The 17,107-nt window shown below is 30.3% G+C and overlaps 2 protein-coding genes across 3 annotated transcripts in view; one reads left to right on the top strand and one right to left on the bottom strand.

The window, feature by feature from the left end:
- Positions 1 to 11,521: 11,521 nt before the first annotated feature.
- LOC123008104 (dnaJ homolog subfamily C member 8) lies at positions 11,522 to 12,751 on the top strand. The gene is made up of 4 exons (XM_044403720.1): positions 11,522 to 11,694; positions 11,746 to 12,066; positions 12,145 to 12,381; positions 12,444 to 12,751. Exons 1-4 carry the CDS (start codon positions 11,641 to 11,643, stop codon positions 12,567 to 12,569), a joined length of 738 nt encoding a protein of 245 aa, XP_044259655.1. The 5' UTR covers positions 11,522 to 11,640; the 3' UTR covers positions 12,570 to 12,751.
- A 62-nt stretch (positions 12,752 to 12,813) lies between these two features.
- Positions 12,814 to 17,107, bottom strand: part of LOC123008102 — a 52,609-nt gene continuing 48,315 nt past the window's right edge. For both annotated transcript variants that reach the window (XM_044403716.1, XM_044403717.1), the window contains 5 exons: positions 16,866 to 17,074; positions 13,732 to 14,181; positions 13,495 to 13,682; positions 13,233 to 13,441; positions 12,814 to 13,180 (listed from right to left, as the gene is read on the bottom strand). In XM_044403716.1, the coding sequence (XP_044259651.1) occupies positions 13,038 to 13,180; positions 13,233 to 13,441; positions 13,495 to 13,682; positions 13,732 to 14,181; positions 16,866 to 17,074 (1,199 nt within the window). In that variant the 3' untranslated portion in view covers positions 12,814 to 13,037. The remainder of the gene's footprint in view (positions 13,181 to 13,232; positions 13,442 to 13,494; positions 13,683 to 13,731; positions 14,182 to 16,865; positions 17,075 to 17,107) is intronic.

Genomic DNA, 17,107 nt, shown 5'->3' with positions numbered 1-17,107 from the left:
CCCCCTAATCCCCCCCCCTTGGGTACGGCTCTGGTTATTAGTATTAAAAGAATTTGTAAATTGGAAGTGTTTTCTAAAAAACAACATCTGATGACTGTGGTAGTGATATTTATAAAATGATTTCTAACATACGTCACAACATTTGCATCAGTATAATGGGCCAAACCGTAGGCGGAGCATTGTTTAGAACTTCGGTCATCTCAATTTATTGTAAACTCAGAGGTTTATTTTAATATGGTATTTTTTAAATAACTCTGGCCGATGAGATCCTAAACGAGGTGGAACTTTTCAATACGTACGTAAGATAAGGTGACCAACAGTCCGGATTTAGCCAGAGCATGTTTAGGTTTTTATTATCTTGTTCTGTTATACGTTTATTGAAGGACCAACAAATAAAAAAAAGTTTGCTAGAAATCAATTCTATCCATTCAACAAAACCCTATTCTGAATAATAGTAACCTTAATTCTATTATTAACTTGAAGTGTGCAATTTTTCGAGATTTTTATTTGTAGTAATTTTGTTGTAATTTCAAATGTAATCATTTTAAAAACTATACTGAAAGTAGAAATACTTAAAATCATTTGTAATGACCAAATTAACTATTAATTTGGCTTGAATAAATTAAAAAAAACTACTACAGTAGAACCCTCTATAACGAGAACTCAAGGGGACAACATATTTGTTCGTTATACCCGATTTTTGCTATAAACAGTCATGGATAATAAAAATTTTTACATATGTATTATGTAAATTAATTATTAAGGGGAACTCGACCGTTTAGAGATATCGGGAAAATTAATGTTAAATGTGCCCTCAAATAACTCAAAAACGTATCAACATTTTTAATTTCTATTTTAACAATGTAAAAGAGTATATTTTTCTACATGAGATAAAAAGGACAAATTGTCAATTTTTTTATTTTTTTAATAGACTTTTGAATTTCTGTAATAATGAAAATGTGTTTAATTGATTTATTTCTTTTTAATCTCGTGTAGATTCAGATCAGAAAATTGGGAAAATTTTCAATTTTGCGATCCGATGTATAGTTAATTAATAATCAGTCAGAATTAAATGAAACTGAAAATGTATCGAGATTCTTTATTTTTCACACTCTGTTCTTTACGAGGTTGAATCCTGATCAGGTAGTTGGGTACGAGTGTCAAAGATTCAATGGAAACAAATTTACGATGAGGCTGTTATAACTATCAATATATACCTAGTTTGAATAATTTTCTTATTGAAAAACCATCATTAATTTTGTTCTCAAAATATAGAAATATAATTAGTAGATACGTACCACTTAAAAAACATAATTTTGTAATTTTTATGTATAATAACTTTTATTATTTTCACTATATACTAAGCATGCACGATTTTAGTTGTTTTATTCAGTTAGATACTTGTACACTCCCATTTGTTTTAATTTGGTACATCCGAACATCTTTCGGTTTGTGGATGAATTACTTATATTTCAGACCAACATTTATTAAAATTGTAGTTGTAAAAAGCTGCGGAAAAGCCATTGCAAATAAAAAATTACGTAAGCACCTCTAAAAGGTGATGGTGCCTTATGTTTGAAAAGGAACCATAATTATTTTCAACAAAAATACATTTATTATTTATTGGTAAATAAAAGTTTTTATTTTATCTTTTGGCATGATATACGAAAAAATTTTGAAGGATGAATAATTTTTTTATACATATCAAAGAAGTTTAAAACAATATTTAAGAAAAAAAATCTGTAATTTTTGTTTGTTTTCTGTAATGAATCATTTTTATCTTATCAATTGCACTTTCCAATTATTGTACAAGGCTCTTGTCCTTGTTCTTTAAAATTGTCGCCAATGTAGAACGCGCTAAACTTTTCTCTTTGCAGATTACAGCTTCTTTTTTACCACTTTTGAACTCTTTTATTATTGATATTTTTTCTGTGATAGAAAATGATTTTATTTTCGAGGACGACATATTGATACAGAAAGACGAAATGTTCTCTGCTTGAAAAGACTGAGAAAATGAGAAAAATAAGACCAAAAACAACATTTCCAAAAAAATTCTAGTACAAAATACGTAATGGCGACTCGCAGGATTTTGATTTCTCAGAATTTCTCGCTATTAGCGATCTTATTTAGAGGAGTTCCACTGTATATAAAACAGTACTGCACGACGGGCAACAAAAGAAACTAATTCTGTTTTAATGTCCTCAAATTTATGGAACGCTTTGAGATAGCGATTTTGCATTCTAAGAGACAATGTATTGAAAACTGTAAATTACAAAGTTTGATCTTTAAAAACAAAGGCATGGCGAATTTTTTAACATCAACTAGAAAAAATCAATTACACGTTGATAATTTAATAAGCAACTAAAATTTGTTAAAACAAATGAAGTTGTGAGTTACATTCGTAGTTAGATGTTACTTAGTAATTATTTAAGTGATATTTCGTGCTAATTAATTTAATTTCTTTTGTAAAAATAATGAAAATAACGTGGAAAAAAATTGTAAGAGAGTTTCTGTGGAAGAAATAGCTTCCTTTTTGCATAAATCGTGCTAAAGAAAAATGAATACTTAATGATTTTAAGTAACAAGTCTACAGACTAGAATCCAGAGTTTAGGAAAAGATGGAAATCATCGCAAATCTTTTTTTCTAAAAAATGTGATTTTCAAAATTCGGTTTTCATACACATACCTACATATATAACATAACGTAAAAAATGTGACAGAAATTATAAAAAAAATAAATAATTAAAAAAAAAGACTCGAATTATACGAGTACAAGGCTGTTTTGAAATAAAAGTCTAAATTTTACAGGTTATCAGATCATGACATATAACATAAAAATAATTAAATAAACTTTTTCGTAACTCGCACGGTTACTGAGGAAAAAATAATGTTGACTCACTGTAGATCTCTAAAATAGTGTATCCGCTTCAAAAATGCGTTTCCGTAATAAGATTGTGATTTAGCCCAATTTCTACTTTGCATAGGTACTAATATTTGATTTGCAACAAATATATTCTAAGCATATTTTGGGAAAAAATATAGTAAGAAAGTGTTACTTCAAGTATAAAATAAACGTCATTCCAATCAGAAAGTAACTTTTTTTTTCGGTAATAGAGAGAATTACGAAAAAATTTATTACTTAAGTATGTTTTTTTTGTATGTTATATTACTCATATTCTAACACCCTGTAAAATGTTGCCATTTATTTCAAAACCAGCCTGTAGTTCTCCTTTAGTAAAAATTGAAGTTTAATTTCTTCGGGCAATTTATTTATATGCCAGAGGGTTAAAAAACAGAAAACAAATTATTATCAAAGTACCTAATTAAGTGATTTTTAATAAAATTATTGTATTGTAAGTTGAATTTTTCTACAAGTAAAATTGTAGTACACTTATTAAAGGTATTTAAAGAAAATACTTTTTTAACGATAATCTGTGTTAATTCTTTTATTTTAAAAATTTAGTACCGCAAAGCACCAATAAAAAATACGCTTTTTTGCGTTTCATTATAACTGTCTTAGATCTTAAAGGAATTGATCTTAACCAAAGGTGTAAAACCACTTTTACTAACAGTGTCAGTGATTTGGAAATCTCAGAACATTTTTCATTGTCAAAACTTTTGTATTGCAATTTTGACGCTTTAAAAACCCAATTTAATTAAACACTAACAATAGTCATTTATGTTACATGGGAGGAAAGTGTATTTTTTCCTTCCACAGGTGAAGTTACCTCCTACGGAAGTATGTTTTTATCTCACTGGGAGACTTTGCTTTCTGAAATTACGGCGGAAAAACTTACTTTCTGTCAGGGTCATAGGAAAAATACAAAACACTTACGAAATGCGAAAAATAGTATGAGCAACGCATTAGAAAAGTGATTATTACTGATTCGTATGGTTATCGCTCGTAAAAATATCAGTTTTTTAAACATGTTGCTTAACATATTATTTACGTATTGTTACTTTAAAAAGAATAACTGACTACAATTTTAGAAAAAAATTGAAAATTGCAACGTCGTGGACTCTATAGGTACTTCAATTATCATGATGTTGGTGTGATATGGTGTGTTTTTGTCCATTGTAGCACTTATTTGGATGATTTAATAACCTTGTTATACTTTTATTTCTCTTTATTTAAATTGATAAATTATTATAATTAAAAATAAATGTGTAGTTAGTTAACACCAACAATTGACCATGCTGTAAGGAAACACCTAATTCCGTGTCAATTACTCATGCAAGAAATGTTTTGATCGTACGATACTCTATATACAGTTAGATAAAGAATTTTACGTTACAGTGAAGACAGAAACAATATATATATATATATATAACAATACCTTCACGTTTATAATGCCAGCTAACAATAACGGAAACGTTATGAACTCGTAAAATTTTCCAAATAGAAAATCAATCTTATTTTCTCACCTATCAATACTGAACATGAAAAGACCAAAAGACCAACCTACTTAAATAATAACGGATTTCAGAGTAATAAGAGGTAAGTATCGATCTATCATTAGGTGCAACATAGGTATACCGACGGCTAAAATAATCTGCATCTACATCAACTGTAATTTTACATAATTGGGGAGTCATTTTAAAAGGCGGTAATTGGAGAAAGAAGTGATGAATTATCTAAAAATTACTTCTAGATTAGTCTAGAGACGAATCTAATTTTACATCCGCAAAAACACTCCAGCACTCCTATATAAATATGAAAACAATACGGAAAATTCTCTTATCTTTAATGTCTCAGATAACGCCTTTGGAAAATTTTCTAAAATTCTGTCTGATTTATTAGCGATTTATTGACACACCAACACATTTGCGCTAATTCTATTTATATAAAGATTAAAAAAACAGTTGATAATGTGAATGAATTTCAAAGATGATTGTTAAATTAATGGAAGGAATCCCAAAATAATGCTCATCTTGTGTAAAAACAGGGAAAAGTAATATACAAAGTAGATTACCAAAAACGTAAGAAGTAGTTTCTCTAACACGGTAGTTAGCGATTTCCGAAGTAGCCCTCCGTGATCAGGGAGGTAGCTATTTAGATAAAATACTTGAAACAATCCGAAGTCGCTTGGAAGAGAATTCCAGTAATGGGTTCATCCACAATACATCTTCATTTATGTCCAAGATTGAAATAAAGTTATAGCTTAAGTTTCAGCACTAGCTATCTAAACCCGAAACTTTCTTACTCCGCGAGCATATAGAAACGTAGAGATCTATAAAGTGAAAATATAACTGTCATAATTAAGAATTTCGCTCCGGTAGCCAAAAGCCATATTAATATTGCATTAAGTTTATTACAGCTAGCAAACATTTCTGTGACAAAATTCAGCATGGTAATAATTTTTATCTAATATTTTAATAATTCCCGCTTGGAGCCGATTTGATAATAGTGGAGTTAAGTACTGATTTGACCTCATTCGATAAGTTTAATAACGATAAAAAATCGAACACTTATTGTTACATTCCGAGTTGTTTGTACTTGAAGATGTCGCTAAATGATCTGTTTAATTGAATTAAATCGTCGCCTTTTGGATGCCAATACCTCAATTTCGAGCGTCAGAACGGGGGAATTACATCGCTTAATTCATTAGCACAAAAACCTAATCCATAAAATAAATCCACTTAAACATAACTCACACAAAAAGCGGCAGAGAGTGCGTTACGATTCTACAACTGATTTATTGTCTCCGGTATTCAATTTACGGGCCAATTTGTGTCGAGTGGATTTAGCGATCGGATCCGCCAGGGGCGAGAGTTGCTAATAGCTTTCACACCATGCTAAGGGTTAACACATCGTGTGAAGCAGCACTTGACTCCTGTTAATCTTCAACCGAGGACCCGGTTATACCTTTAATTTTCGAATTAGACACTCTTGTGCGATTACGAAAGACTTATGCCGAATAAGGCGCCTGAAAACAGGATGGACACTAAATGAGATTTTTTGGTTTACAATAATCTAAAGTTCCTGAAAAAATTACACGAAATAAATGTTGTTCAACATTAGTTGCTTATGAAGCAAAAATGTGGGTGTAGTGTAGTGAATCAAAGCAAAAGTATTGGGAAAAAATACAATTACGAAATTGGCTACATGATGCAATCAAATGTTACAATTTCAATAATAGACCATAAAGTATGAAAAATACTAAATAAATTCCAATGCGACAAAAATCCTTTTTTAATTAAAGTGCACACTATTATTTTGTTTGAGCATTTTATTACAGTAGACACGAATAAGTATTTTTTCTAATGACCCAATTATCGCCAATTATTTCCCTGAGAGGTATATAGTTACCTATTTATGTTACAAGAGAGAAAAGTGTAGCTTTTCCTCCCACACTCGGATGTTTCTGCCCGAGACTTATCGAGGATAGGGAAGAAGAGACACACTTTCTTCCAGTGTAATACATATAATTTTTCCTACGATCCAGCAAGAAAAACTTTAAAACTAACAATTTTTTTTAAATTAAACCTAGCAGCATGTTTTTTCGTTTCTATACCTAGAGGAAATATTGCATATGTTTTTAATGTAATTTTGACAGATATGGGAGGTAGTTGACTAGTTGGCCACTTTCCTTTCTAAAATTAGGATGGAAAAACTTACTTTCTGTTAAGGTCATAGAAAAACTATTTTATTCACAACCACTAATCTTTTCCAGGTCGGGAAACAACATTAAATCCCGTGGTCGGGAAGTAATTTATTGAGGATTACTGAGGTTGCAAGCCCAATAAATATTAACAAGTCAATTTGTTTGCATAACGCTAATGTCAATGTATGAATTTTGACAGAAATTGAGATATTGTATTGTAGAAAAATAAGATTGTCTATATCATCTGCCAAAATTACAATAAAAATATATGTACCTAATCTCTTAGGGAGGTAAAAATTTTACCTCCCCCAAAAAATCTAGATCCTAGGAAAAATTATACAGGGTGAATATAAAGTATGGAACCAAGCGGTTTTATTTTTAATAATTTGGCTCCAGAAAATAATAATTAATAAGAATTAAAGTAATATAAAATATGTGATCGTATTTTCAGAACGAAATTTTGTTTTGTTTTTGAGTTATGCGATTTTTTTTTGTCAAAATTGCAATTTATGTGAAAAATTTTTTTTGAAAAAATTAAATATAAAGCAGAGAGTTGTAATCCTTGGAGTATAGCTTTTATAAGAAAAATGATTTTGTAGTGGGTTGCTATTTAAAAAAATATTTTTTGTTGTAGAACCCAAAAACAAAAGGAAATTTCGAAAAATTTTATTCTTGTTAAATCATCACATTTTTATAGTAGTTTATCACTCATCAATTAGTTTTTTCAAAAAATAAATAGTTTAAGCAAAAAACGTTTGGTTCCATACTTTTTATTCACCTTACTGGAAAAAAGTGTAACTTTCCTCACTTATTGTAATACAAATAACTATTACCTAACATTAATAAAAGTTTTATCGATTGATAGGGGAGATTTAAAGTTATCACAAAAAGTTAATTCTTCGCATGAAAATGCCCTCGGCTTTAATTTTCCGAACTAAAATCATTGTTTATTTTCTTGATACATAAATAACTATTCCTCCCAACAGGGAACAAAATGACGTTTTATTCTCTCGTTTTTGACTAATAATCTGGTACTTAGTTCCCTTAGGAATAAAATAACGATTTTTACTATTGAAATAACTTAGAATTGAATGAATTGAATCTTTTGACCGTTTTTTGACATATAAACAAACTCTTTAATAAAGATTTTTATTCTTAAAATTATTGCAATTGAATGTATGGAATTTTTTGACAATTTATTTGACATTATTGGACAAATTTATCATTTTCTTATATTATTATTAATTAAAGTCTGTTAAGAGAAAAAAAATAGTTTCGAAATTTGCTGAAGATAATGAAGTAAAAAGTATTTTAAAAATACTTGAGATTTTTATTATTATATCAATAACAATTTTAAAAAATGAATTCAAAATTTATTTAACGTCCATAATAACAATAGGTATTTTTTGTTTACTAGATCTACCTACACTTGTCAATTTTAAAATATGCAATAGGTAAAAGTACTAGAAACTCAATAGAATGTGAAACTTTTTTGTCCACTTCTGTGACATGCAACTAACAATTAATTAATCAATCCAACCCAAGCATTAATCAACGTGAGCATCAATCTGCAATTATAGTTGACTGAAAATAATTAACAGTACTTGTGATTGTACTACAACATTAGTGTTACAAATTGTTTACATATTCAATTTTTTATTAATACTTTATGGAACATTATTTTGATAGTTTTTTTGTTTAAGATGTTATATAAAATGAAATCATTAATTAAACTACTAGAAATAGGTAAATATTTCATCTATACTTTAAACAATAAATTATGAGAACAAAGAGCAAATTCGAAAAACTTGTATATATTTTATAATCGATCGATACATTTTGAAAACTTGTTCATTATTACGTCAAATCCACACTTTTATTAAGAATACCAGAAAGCGAAATTAAATACATAATAAACACTATTGTTAATAACAATTCTCTCGACTATCGATTATAAAATTATTTACTTGCTTTTGTAACAATGGAATAGAATGCGAGAGTGGGCAAAATTGCAGCTATTATGCCTATAACACGTGTGATTTAATAATATAACAATTTTTAGTAATCATTTCTGATGCTAAATGTTTTTTTTTTCAGACAGGAATAAAGTCTTAACAATTGTATGAAACAAAAGTAACACCTACTGCAAAATACAAGAGTAAACTTTTGCGTTGTAAATACTTCAATAACGGATATGGAAAGTTTCAAATTATTTTAAAAAGCACGTATTTGATAAAAGTATTATATCCTGTTTTTAAATCTAGAATTTCAGGCACAAGGTTGGTTTTCTGTTTTTATAACTCATAAAAATAAAAGTAAACAAGTCAAATTACTTTTTGTTAAATAAGTATCTGCATTTATAAAATTGATACAATTTATAAGGCAGGAGAAAAAATTGCTGTTAGTATTAAGACCAGACAAGTAATACTTTATCAAAATTTATAAAGGAAAGTAATTTCATATACGAAGAATGACGTAGGTTTTGGAATTAGATTCACATAAATAAACTCCGGTCAAAATAAAAACGATGATTTTTTTATGACAATTTTCTTAAAAAATTCCTTCCTCGTGCTTCCTGGCAAACGGCCACTGCTCTAGATTTTTACATTTTCATTTTTATTAGACAGTAGATGAACTGATGTTCTTAGATAAAACTATTTAAAAATTAAAAATTCGTACCTAGCTGAAAAAGTGAAAACTGAAACTGGGCTAGTTTAATCCACTATTTTCGATTTTTGAAACTACTTGTATACCACAGGGTCATATTTAAAAACAATATAACCAAACATAAAGCGCGGTTTGGTTTAAAACACTGATAAGCTATCATGTCTGTTCTTTAAGGTCATTTTGAGCAGGTAAACCCCAGGTTTGCTTATAAACGTCATAAGTCTCATCATTGCTCAACATTTACCTTGCATTTTCTTTATATAATAAAATAAATAACCGATAATAAAGTCACTTTTATATCAAAATCTTACTTCCTTATCTCCACTTTTAATTAAAGAAAAGATTAACTCGATAGAAATTTTCTAGGCGATATCTTTAAAGGGTCAGTCACAAAAGTCAATCATTGGCTTATTATAAAAATCGTTATTTTTAGACCAGCTGGAGAGTATGAAACATTGTGTGATAAAAGATATGGAGTAACCTTCATTACTATGAGAGCATTTTTATTTAACAAAATCAAAAAATAAAAAAAAATGTTTTGATTTCTTAAAAACATATACAAGTGTGCCAGAATTGAGCATTCTCGAAATTTATAAAAATGCTGCTACAAAAATAATTTTTATTCTTTTTGGTACAATTTATAATTACTAAAATTCTATAAGGGAGTTAGAAACGATGTTTTCAAACAACAATTAAAAAATGCTTAGTAAACGATTTATTTTATATAACTGTACTTTCTTCTCAAGTAAGTAATATTTTCTGTAAAAATTTCGTTTGCCTGTAGGACTTAACCGAGGTGGTTATTTCATCTGACACAATTGCAGGTTAAACGTTGTGAAGTGGGTAATTAAAACAGTTACTCGTAGGTGGAAAAAGATTCTCAAACGAACAACCTTCACATTTCAAGGCTATATTCTACATAATGCCTCTGGCAACAGAAAATGTGTAAGGCCACGTCTAAAATTAAACGCACGCATGATTAAATTTCACGTTTAGCGAACTTCCTCATTTTAAAATTATAACTCTGTTTTAATAACACACATTGAGTGAATCAGAAATGACACAAAAATCCATTATTCTCTCTTTAAAGATAAAAAAATGCCACTTGAGGCCTAGCAAAATATCTTGTCGCATTTATTTAGATTTGAGTTTGCTTATAGACGTATTCGTGTCAGTAGTGCTATAATTAATAGCAAGAATCCGCCAATATAACAGGCTTAGTCCATGTAATTGTACTAATTTAATTAATTAGAGGCTCTTTTCGATTTCAGCTTGATTCAGTATTAGAGTTTTGTTTCAGCGATTTGCTCTGATTCTTCAAGATGTTCAAGAATATAAACTAGAACATACGTCATCGGTTTCTTATTTGGTAATCATGGAATTTACCACCGTTTGATTGCAATTAAATCAAAGTCAAAAAAATAAATATGCTCCACTGGCTCGCTCTATACTTCCTACACCAGACTTATATTCAATAAAATAAAAATGATAAATCCGTAATAAAATTATCTTGTTTTCTTTTGTCTAATAAGTAATAACTCCTTTATCACGATAAAATAAAACCACATTACCTAAATAAAAAGTTTATCTTTGTCTAATGTCCCGTGAATAGTAAAGTTTATTGCAAGGGTTGTTGAGAAAATAATCTTTTTTGGTAATAGCCACTACGTAGTTTATCTTTGCCACAAACATGCACTTTGATATTAACATTGATTCGTGTTGAGATAAAAATAATTGTTGTGTTGATCAAAAAACTTGTGACCTATCCCAATAAAAATAATGTTTGCGACGTAACGGAAATGCATCATCTAAATATTGCAATATAATACTGTTTTGCAACAAACATACAAAAAATTCAAAATTTTCCACTTTTAAATGCAATTATTTTTTTAAACCAGACAATAATGATGAATAAAACGCGATAATTTACTTCGTGCGTCTGGCCTCCAGGATCATCATTATTTGACCTCTAAAGTTACATTAATATTGTTAAGTGTATAGATATCAACTCTTATCAAACTTATCAGAACATCCACACTGTATTATAGCAGCATAAATGAAAATTATTAATTCTAGCAATCCTGCGTATCAATCGTACTCCAACAAAACGTTCAATTCTAATCAAAATTTTAAAATTTCCCGCGTTGTCTCGTTTTGTAACTGTAGCACCATCTCAAGTTACGAGTAGTTGAAGGGCTACAGAAATCTGTTATCTGTCGGTAATACAGAGAGTATTAACCCGGCACTGTCATTAGCTTCACGAGAATTATCATAGACGGAACAACACTCAAAATGCGTCAAAAAAGATCCATTCCTCCATCATAAAAATAACAACAAACTTAAGAATAATATTGTGAAAATAAGCAAAATGGCAGAGAAGAGTCCTAAAGAAGACCCAAAATTCGATGAATTCTACACTGAGGTAAACTATTTGTTGTCGTTCTTGGTGACTTCTTATTTGTCCTAATTTTAGGTGAAAGAAATCGAAAAACGTGATTCCGTTTTAACTTCTAAACAACAAATTGAGCGTCTTTTGCGTCCTGGCTCAACCTACCTTAATTTAAACCCGTTTGAAGTGCTACAAGTTGAACCTGAAACTCCTATTGAGGAGGTGAAAAAACAGTATCGAAAACTGTCCTTTTTGGTACATCCTGACAAGAATCAGGATGATGCTGAGCGGGCCCAACAGTCCTTTGAGGCTGTGAATAAAGCCTGGAAGATTTTAAACAATCCCGAGACACGACAAAAGTGTATGGACATTATTGAGGAAGCTAAGGGTAGAACTGACATTATGGTATGTATTTTTGAGGAGTTTCGTTATCTTGATGAATTACAATAAGGCACGACGTTTTTGTATTAACATTGTTTGTAGCTTGCCGAGAAGCGAAAGAAATATAAAAAAGATGGAAAAGACAAAATCCCAGAGGATGATCCTGATAAATACAAACATGCCGTTTACGTTCTCACAATGAAACTGTTTGCAGATATGGAAAGAAAACGACGCGAATTAGCGGAAAGAGATCAGGAAGAGAGAAAAAGAAAAAGAGAACAGGAAATTGAAGAAGAGGAAAATCAGAAAGCTCAAAAGGAGTGGCAGAAGAATTTTGAGGTAACGAGATTTTTTAATGTCAGGCTTTAAACAATAATCATTTGTAATATTTTGCTTTGTAGGAGTCTAGACAAAATCGAGTTGAAAGTTGGCAGTCTTTCCAAGCCAATTCAAAATCAAAAACCACAAAAGCGAGTAAAAAGATCAAAACGTTTAAACCTCCGAAAAATAAGCCAGAATCTAGATAATTTAATACTAATGTCTTGTAGGCTAGTTATCTCTCAATTCATTAATTTGTGTTGTAATTTGTTACGTATGAAATACACTGCGCATACAAAAACAAAAAAAATCATATTTTATACTAAAATATTTTGTAGGATTTATTTTATTTTCAAAATAAAGGATGTGTCTCAGAAATGTATCCGAGTAATCAGACCACTTGTTATACTCAATTTTTGTTTGATTTAGGAAAATGGGATGAACAAAGGTGGCTTCACGGTACAAAACATCTATTTATTTATATAATATGAAAATATATCAGTTTGTTAGAATTGGTTACCTATATTAAGGTATACAATAAGTAACTAGTAAAAATTTACTTACATCATAAAAATGATTAACATTTTAACCCATGTACAAATTTGGAGAACATACTAAATAACGCAAAACGCTTTATTACAAAAACCCAAGATATGTCAGTATTGTTGAGTATTTTGTTATGATGCACGAGTATCCAAAGTCGGCCTGAGTGCCAAACAACCTTCCACCCAAAAATTCGGCCTTTCCAACATGCTTTTCCACAAGGATAATTCTTTTCCGGTAGCATCCATCCAATCGACGGATTTACCATAATGTTTACCTACAAGGAACAAATTAAATCCGTAATTAAATCCACCGCTATGAAACACTACCAGTGCCTAATGAAAATCGTACACCACCTAGGAACTCATTACTCGCTAATCGATCATGATCCCACACTGTTAATTCCAAACACCGTTCAGCTAATTCTTGCAGTGTGACATCATCGTAGATAAAAGTGTGGTTCCAAACCGGATTAACCGTTCGTTTCGCCACCGGAGTCTTCTGCTTGGAACTTCGCCCTTTATCAGGCAAGAGATAGCTGGAAAATTATTCAAATTTATGCGAAATGCAAATTTCGAGATATTTATTTACCTCTTGCAGAAAGGATCTGACGTTCCATTTGCTTTCACTGCCGTCAAACACTTTGCTTCCTTCACCAAGACATGTAGTGTACCTCTTGACCTCTTCCCTTTCTTATGTACCGTCATGTCGGGGGGAACAAACTTCAGACACACAATGATATCACCTTTGAATGATAACATGTCGTCGAAAGGCTCGGTCTGGAACACTCCAGTCACAAACTTTCCTATTAGACTCGGACAAACTCACCCTTTCCTGAAGGTTGTACCACTTGGGGGTTGGATCATCAAAAACTTTATTCTCTAAAGTCATCATGACCTCCCCTAAGAAATCATTCCTTCCGAACATGTCCGAATGCCAGACTGTTAGCCACAAAGTCCGCGTTTCTAATCCGTTCAGAGAAATGTGGAACTTGAGGGTTTCGTCGAAAACGGGATTCAGTGTGTGCTTTTTAACTTTCGTTTTTCGTTTTCCGCTTTTCGATTTGTCGGGCAGTAAGTAGACTTTGACGTAAGGATCGGAGCGATTTCGTTTTACGTCGACTGGTGCTAAATCCTTGCATTGTTTTATGAGGATTTCCAGGGCACGGGCTTTGTAGTTGTACTGGAGGCCGAATTCGACTTGGCCTCGGACTGTCACGATGCCGTAACGGCCCTCGCCCGCCCCTGAATACACACTCGCCATAGAGTCCGACCGCATCTGTAGACAAAAAAAAGAATAATTTGAAAAATTTTAACACAAAACAACTAATAGCACTCGTATTGTCATGTTTGGTTTAAACTGAGTAAAAATTGTGCTTGTCAGTGGAGGAATTTATTTAAATGACCTTGGCTGATATTTTTCCGATAATTAAAAAGTGCAAAACGACACAAAGTATTAATTAAATGTCCATATAAAAATGGGGCTCTGAGTAATTATTTTCAAAAACAAGCTTATTATGAACTAAATTCGGTACAGCTCTATTATTTTTTGTGTAACAAATTTAATTGCAAAGCTTCACGCTTCACTTTTTTTACTATAATTATTCCAACCAGTGAGACTGACGAGAAAATTAAATAAAAAATGTGCCGAAAACTGTTCGGTTTTCGATTACAGAATGTTAAAACAAAAAAACATCAAAAGATCAATAGTTATTTATTCAATCCTCTTTGTTAAAATTAAATTTTATCTACTCTTTTCTTCATGTTAAAATGAAATTTTATCGTTTAGATGATAAAAAAATACATCCATTGTTGTATATCTGCGGTTGTTAGTTGCCAACGATCTTTGATATTAGATTTCATTGATGAATTTTACTTTTGACATTTATAAATATCGACCAAATTAGTGAGGATTGAATAAAATTTTATATTGTACACGACGATAAAATTGTCATTATCTTTTCGAGCATATTAATCAAAGACAAAAATCAATTTTACCGTCTTGTATAATAAAAAACTATTATTCAATTTTAATTTTTACGAGTGAAACGGTTAAGTTTACGAGTGAGCACTAGACGATAAAAGACTACTTTATCTACTGAAATTAGTTGATAAAAACACTCTTTAATATTGAGTACGAAATAAAAAAAATACTACATTTTTTGTTGGTTTCTGAAAGTGAAAAATCGTTGTGTTTAATTTAAAGAAAAAGCATTTTGAAGCTTCAAGTTTTGATTGAGATATTTTCGCAAAAAACTTTCTGAGCTACGTTATAAACGCAATTCTAAAAAAAAGGCCGAGAATTTTTTTTTTGTATTTGGTCCACAGACTTGTTTGTTTTTTTAGTTAAATCAAGGCATAGGCCGGATAGCTTGTTTATTTAGCTTTAATTTGCTTCTTTATATTCTTTTTACGTCAATTTGTTGCTGAGATATTAGACTTTTAATGAAAAAAGATTCTTTTGTGTTTGATCGTGGATATCTCAGGAACCAATAACTGCACAGAGAATGTAAGGGTAGTTTCAAAAACTGGAATAAAACTCCTACAAGATCTTTTCACAATTTTTTGAGTAACATTTTGTTCACTTTTAACATTGACTTATTAAAGAAAAGAGAAAAAAATAACTTTTTTCAATGTTTTAGTAAATCTACCGCGTATTCAAAAATATTCATGTTACTAAGATCTTTTACAGCTTAATGTACCCTCAAAAGTCCTGTAAAGTTTTAAATCGATCTATCAAACCGTTTTCTCGGACCGATTGATAAAAAAATGTTTGTTTTTGTTTTGAAAATTTGTAAAAAAAATTAAAATCCAATACTGTAAGTCAGGCTCTGTATTCAATAAAATATCTTACTGACGACGAATCGTAAATAGAAAAGTTAAATTTTGTGAGCTAGTAAATAAGGCTTCTAAAATATTAAAGTAAATTTTATAAAACTAGATGTACTCTTATAAAACGAGTAAATATTATCATTTACTAATTTGTATAGGTATTAATGAAAACAATAATCCTCTTAGTTTAATAACATCCGCTTGTATAAAATGTTTTCATGTTAATTAGAAAATTAATTTTTAATATAATTTTTTTTAAACACAAATTTCCATACTGTGATGCAATTTTCATTCATCAGAACTTTATTATTACTGGTTTTAAGCTACCTCAAAGTTAATTAAGTGAGCAATAGTTTAAGAATTCAACTTCGATTACAAATAAAGTGGTTAGGAGTTTTATGTGGTACTGCGAAAATTCATTTTTCCTTTAGGAAAAATTCTCTAAATTAAAATATTTGCAAAACATGAATATTTTTTAAGAATTTGCGTTTGGTAAATCGATATTTACGAGAAATGTTTGAGAGGATTTTATCTGTAAACGTATGCACACATGAATCAGCTTAGCGATTGAATTTCAAGCTCTTTTTCTTTTTTTCATGGAAAATCTAATTTAAATAATTATATTAAATTTTCGAAAGACAACAAGTAAAATGTTATTTCCTCCCAACAGGGAATAAAGTGATGATTTGTTCACTTCATTTTGATCAATTCCCTCGGGAATAAGAAATGAAATACCAATTTGAACCAAATATTTGACAAATTTGTCATTTTATTGTCTTAAAAGTTTTGTATGCATCTCTGAAATAAACTCTCTAATAAAAATGCCCTTGGCTCCCTTCAGTCGCCTCTAGCATTACCAACATTCTCGGGGTTAAATTTTTTAATAATTATGAATGGAGATTTTTAAGAAATAAACACGTAATTTTTTTTTTCGTTATTTCTTTAATAATTTATCACAGGATATGCTTGCTGTAGCGATCTCACAAAGTGATGTATTTTGTTTTTTGCTGTAATAATAATGCTTTGCTAGATTACGTGTTCTTGCGTATTCATACGAGTGTTTTATTGCCTCAAAATAAATGAAAATGCAGCTGGAGATAAATTGTAATTTAACGCTTGATGTTGTCTTACCCCTAGGCTTGACAAACTGCTCCTCGTCTGATGTATGACCACAAGCCTATCTATATCATCATCTGCATTAACATTGGACCAATCTTGACTGGAAACGGATCCAGTTCCTCTTCTGGAACTGGGGGCAACTGGACTAGGAGTAGCGCTTTTGCTCCCATTTCGCGATGTGAGCATGGGTGATGAATGTGCTTCTGATATACTGACATCATCTGTAACACGAGAATGTAAAATTATGTTAATGG

This window comes from Tribolium madens, unplaced genomic scaffold (genome assembly GCF_015345945.1).
Source record: "Tribolium madens isolate multiple individuals breed KSU strain unplaced genomic scaffold, Tmad_KSU_1.1 Scaffold_3;HRSCAF=73;Tcas5.2_LG2, whole genome shotgun sequence".
Taxonomy (NCBI): Eukaryota; Metazoa; Arthropoda; class Insecta; order Coleoptera; family Tenebrionidae; genus Tribolium; species Tribolium madens.
Note: the sequence above shows the minus strand (reverse complement) of the source record. Positions and strands in the feature narration are given on the sequence as shown.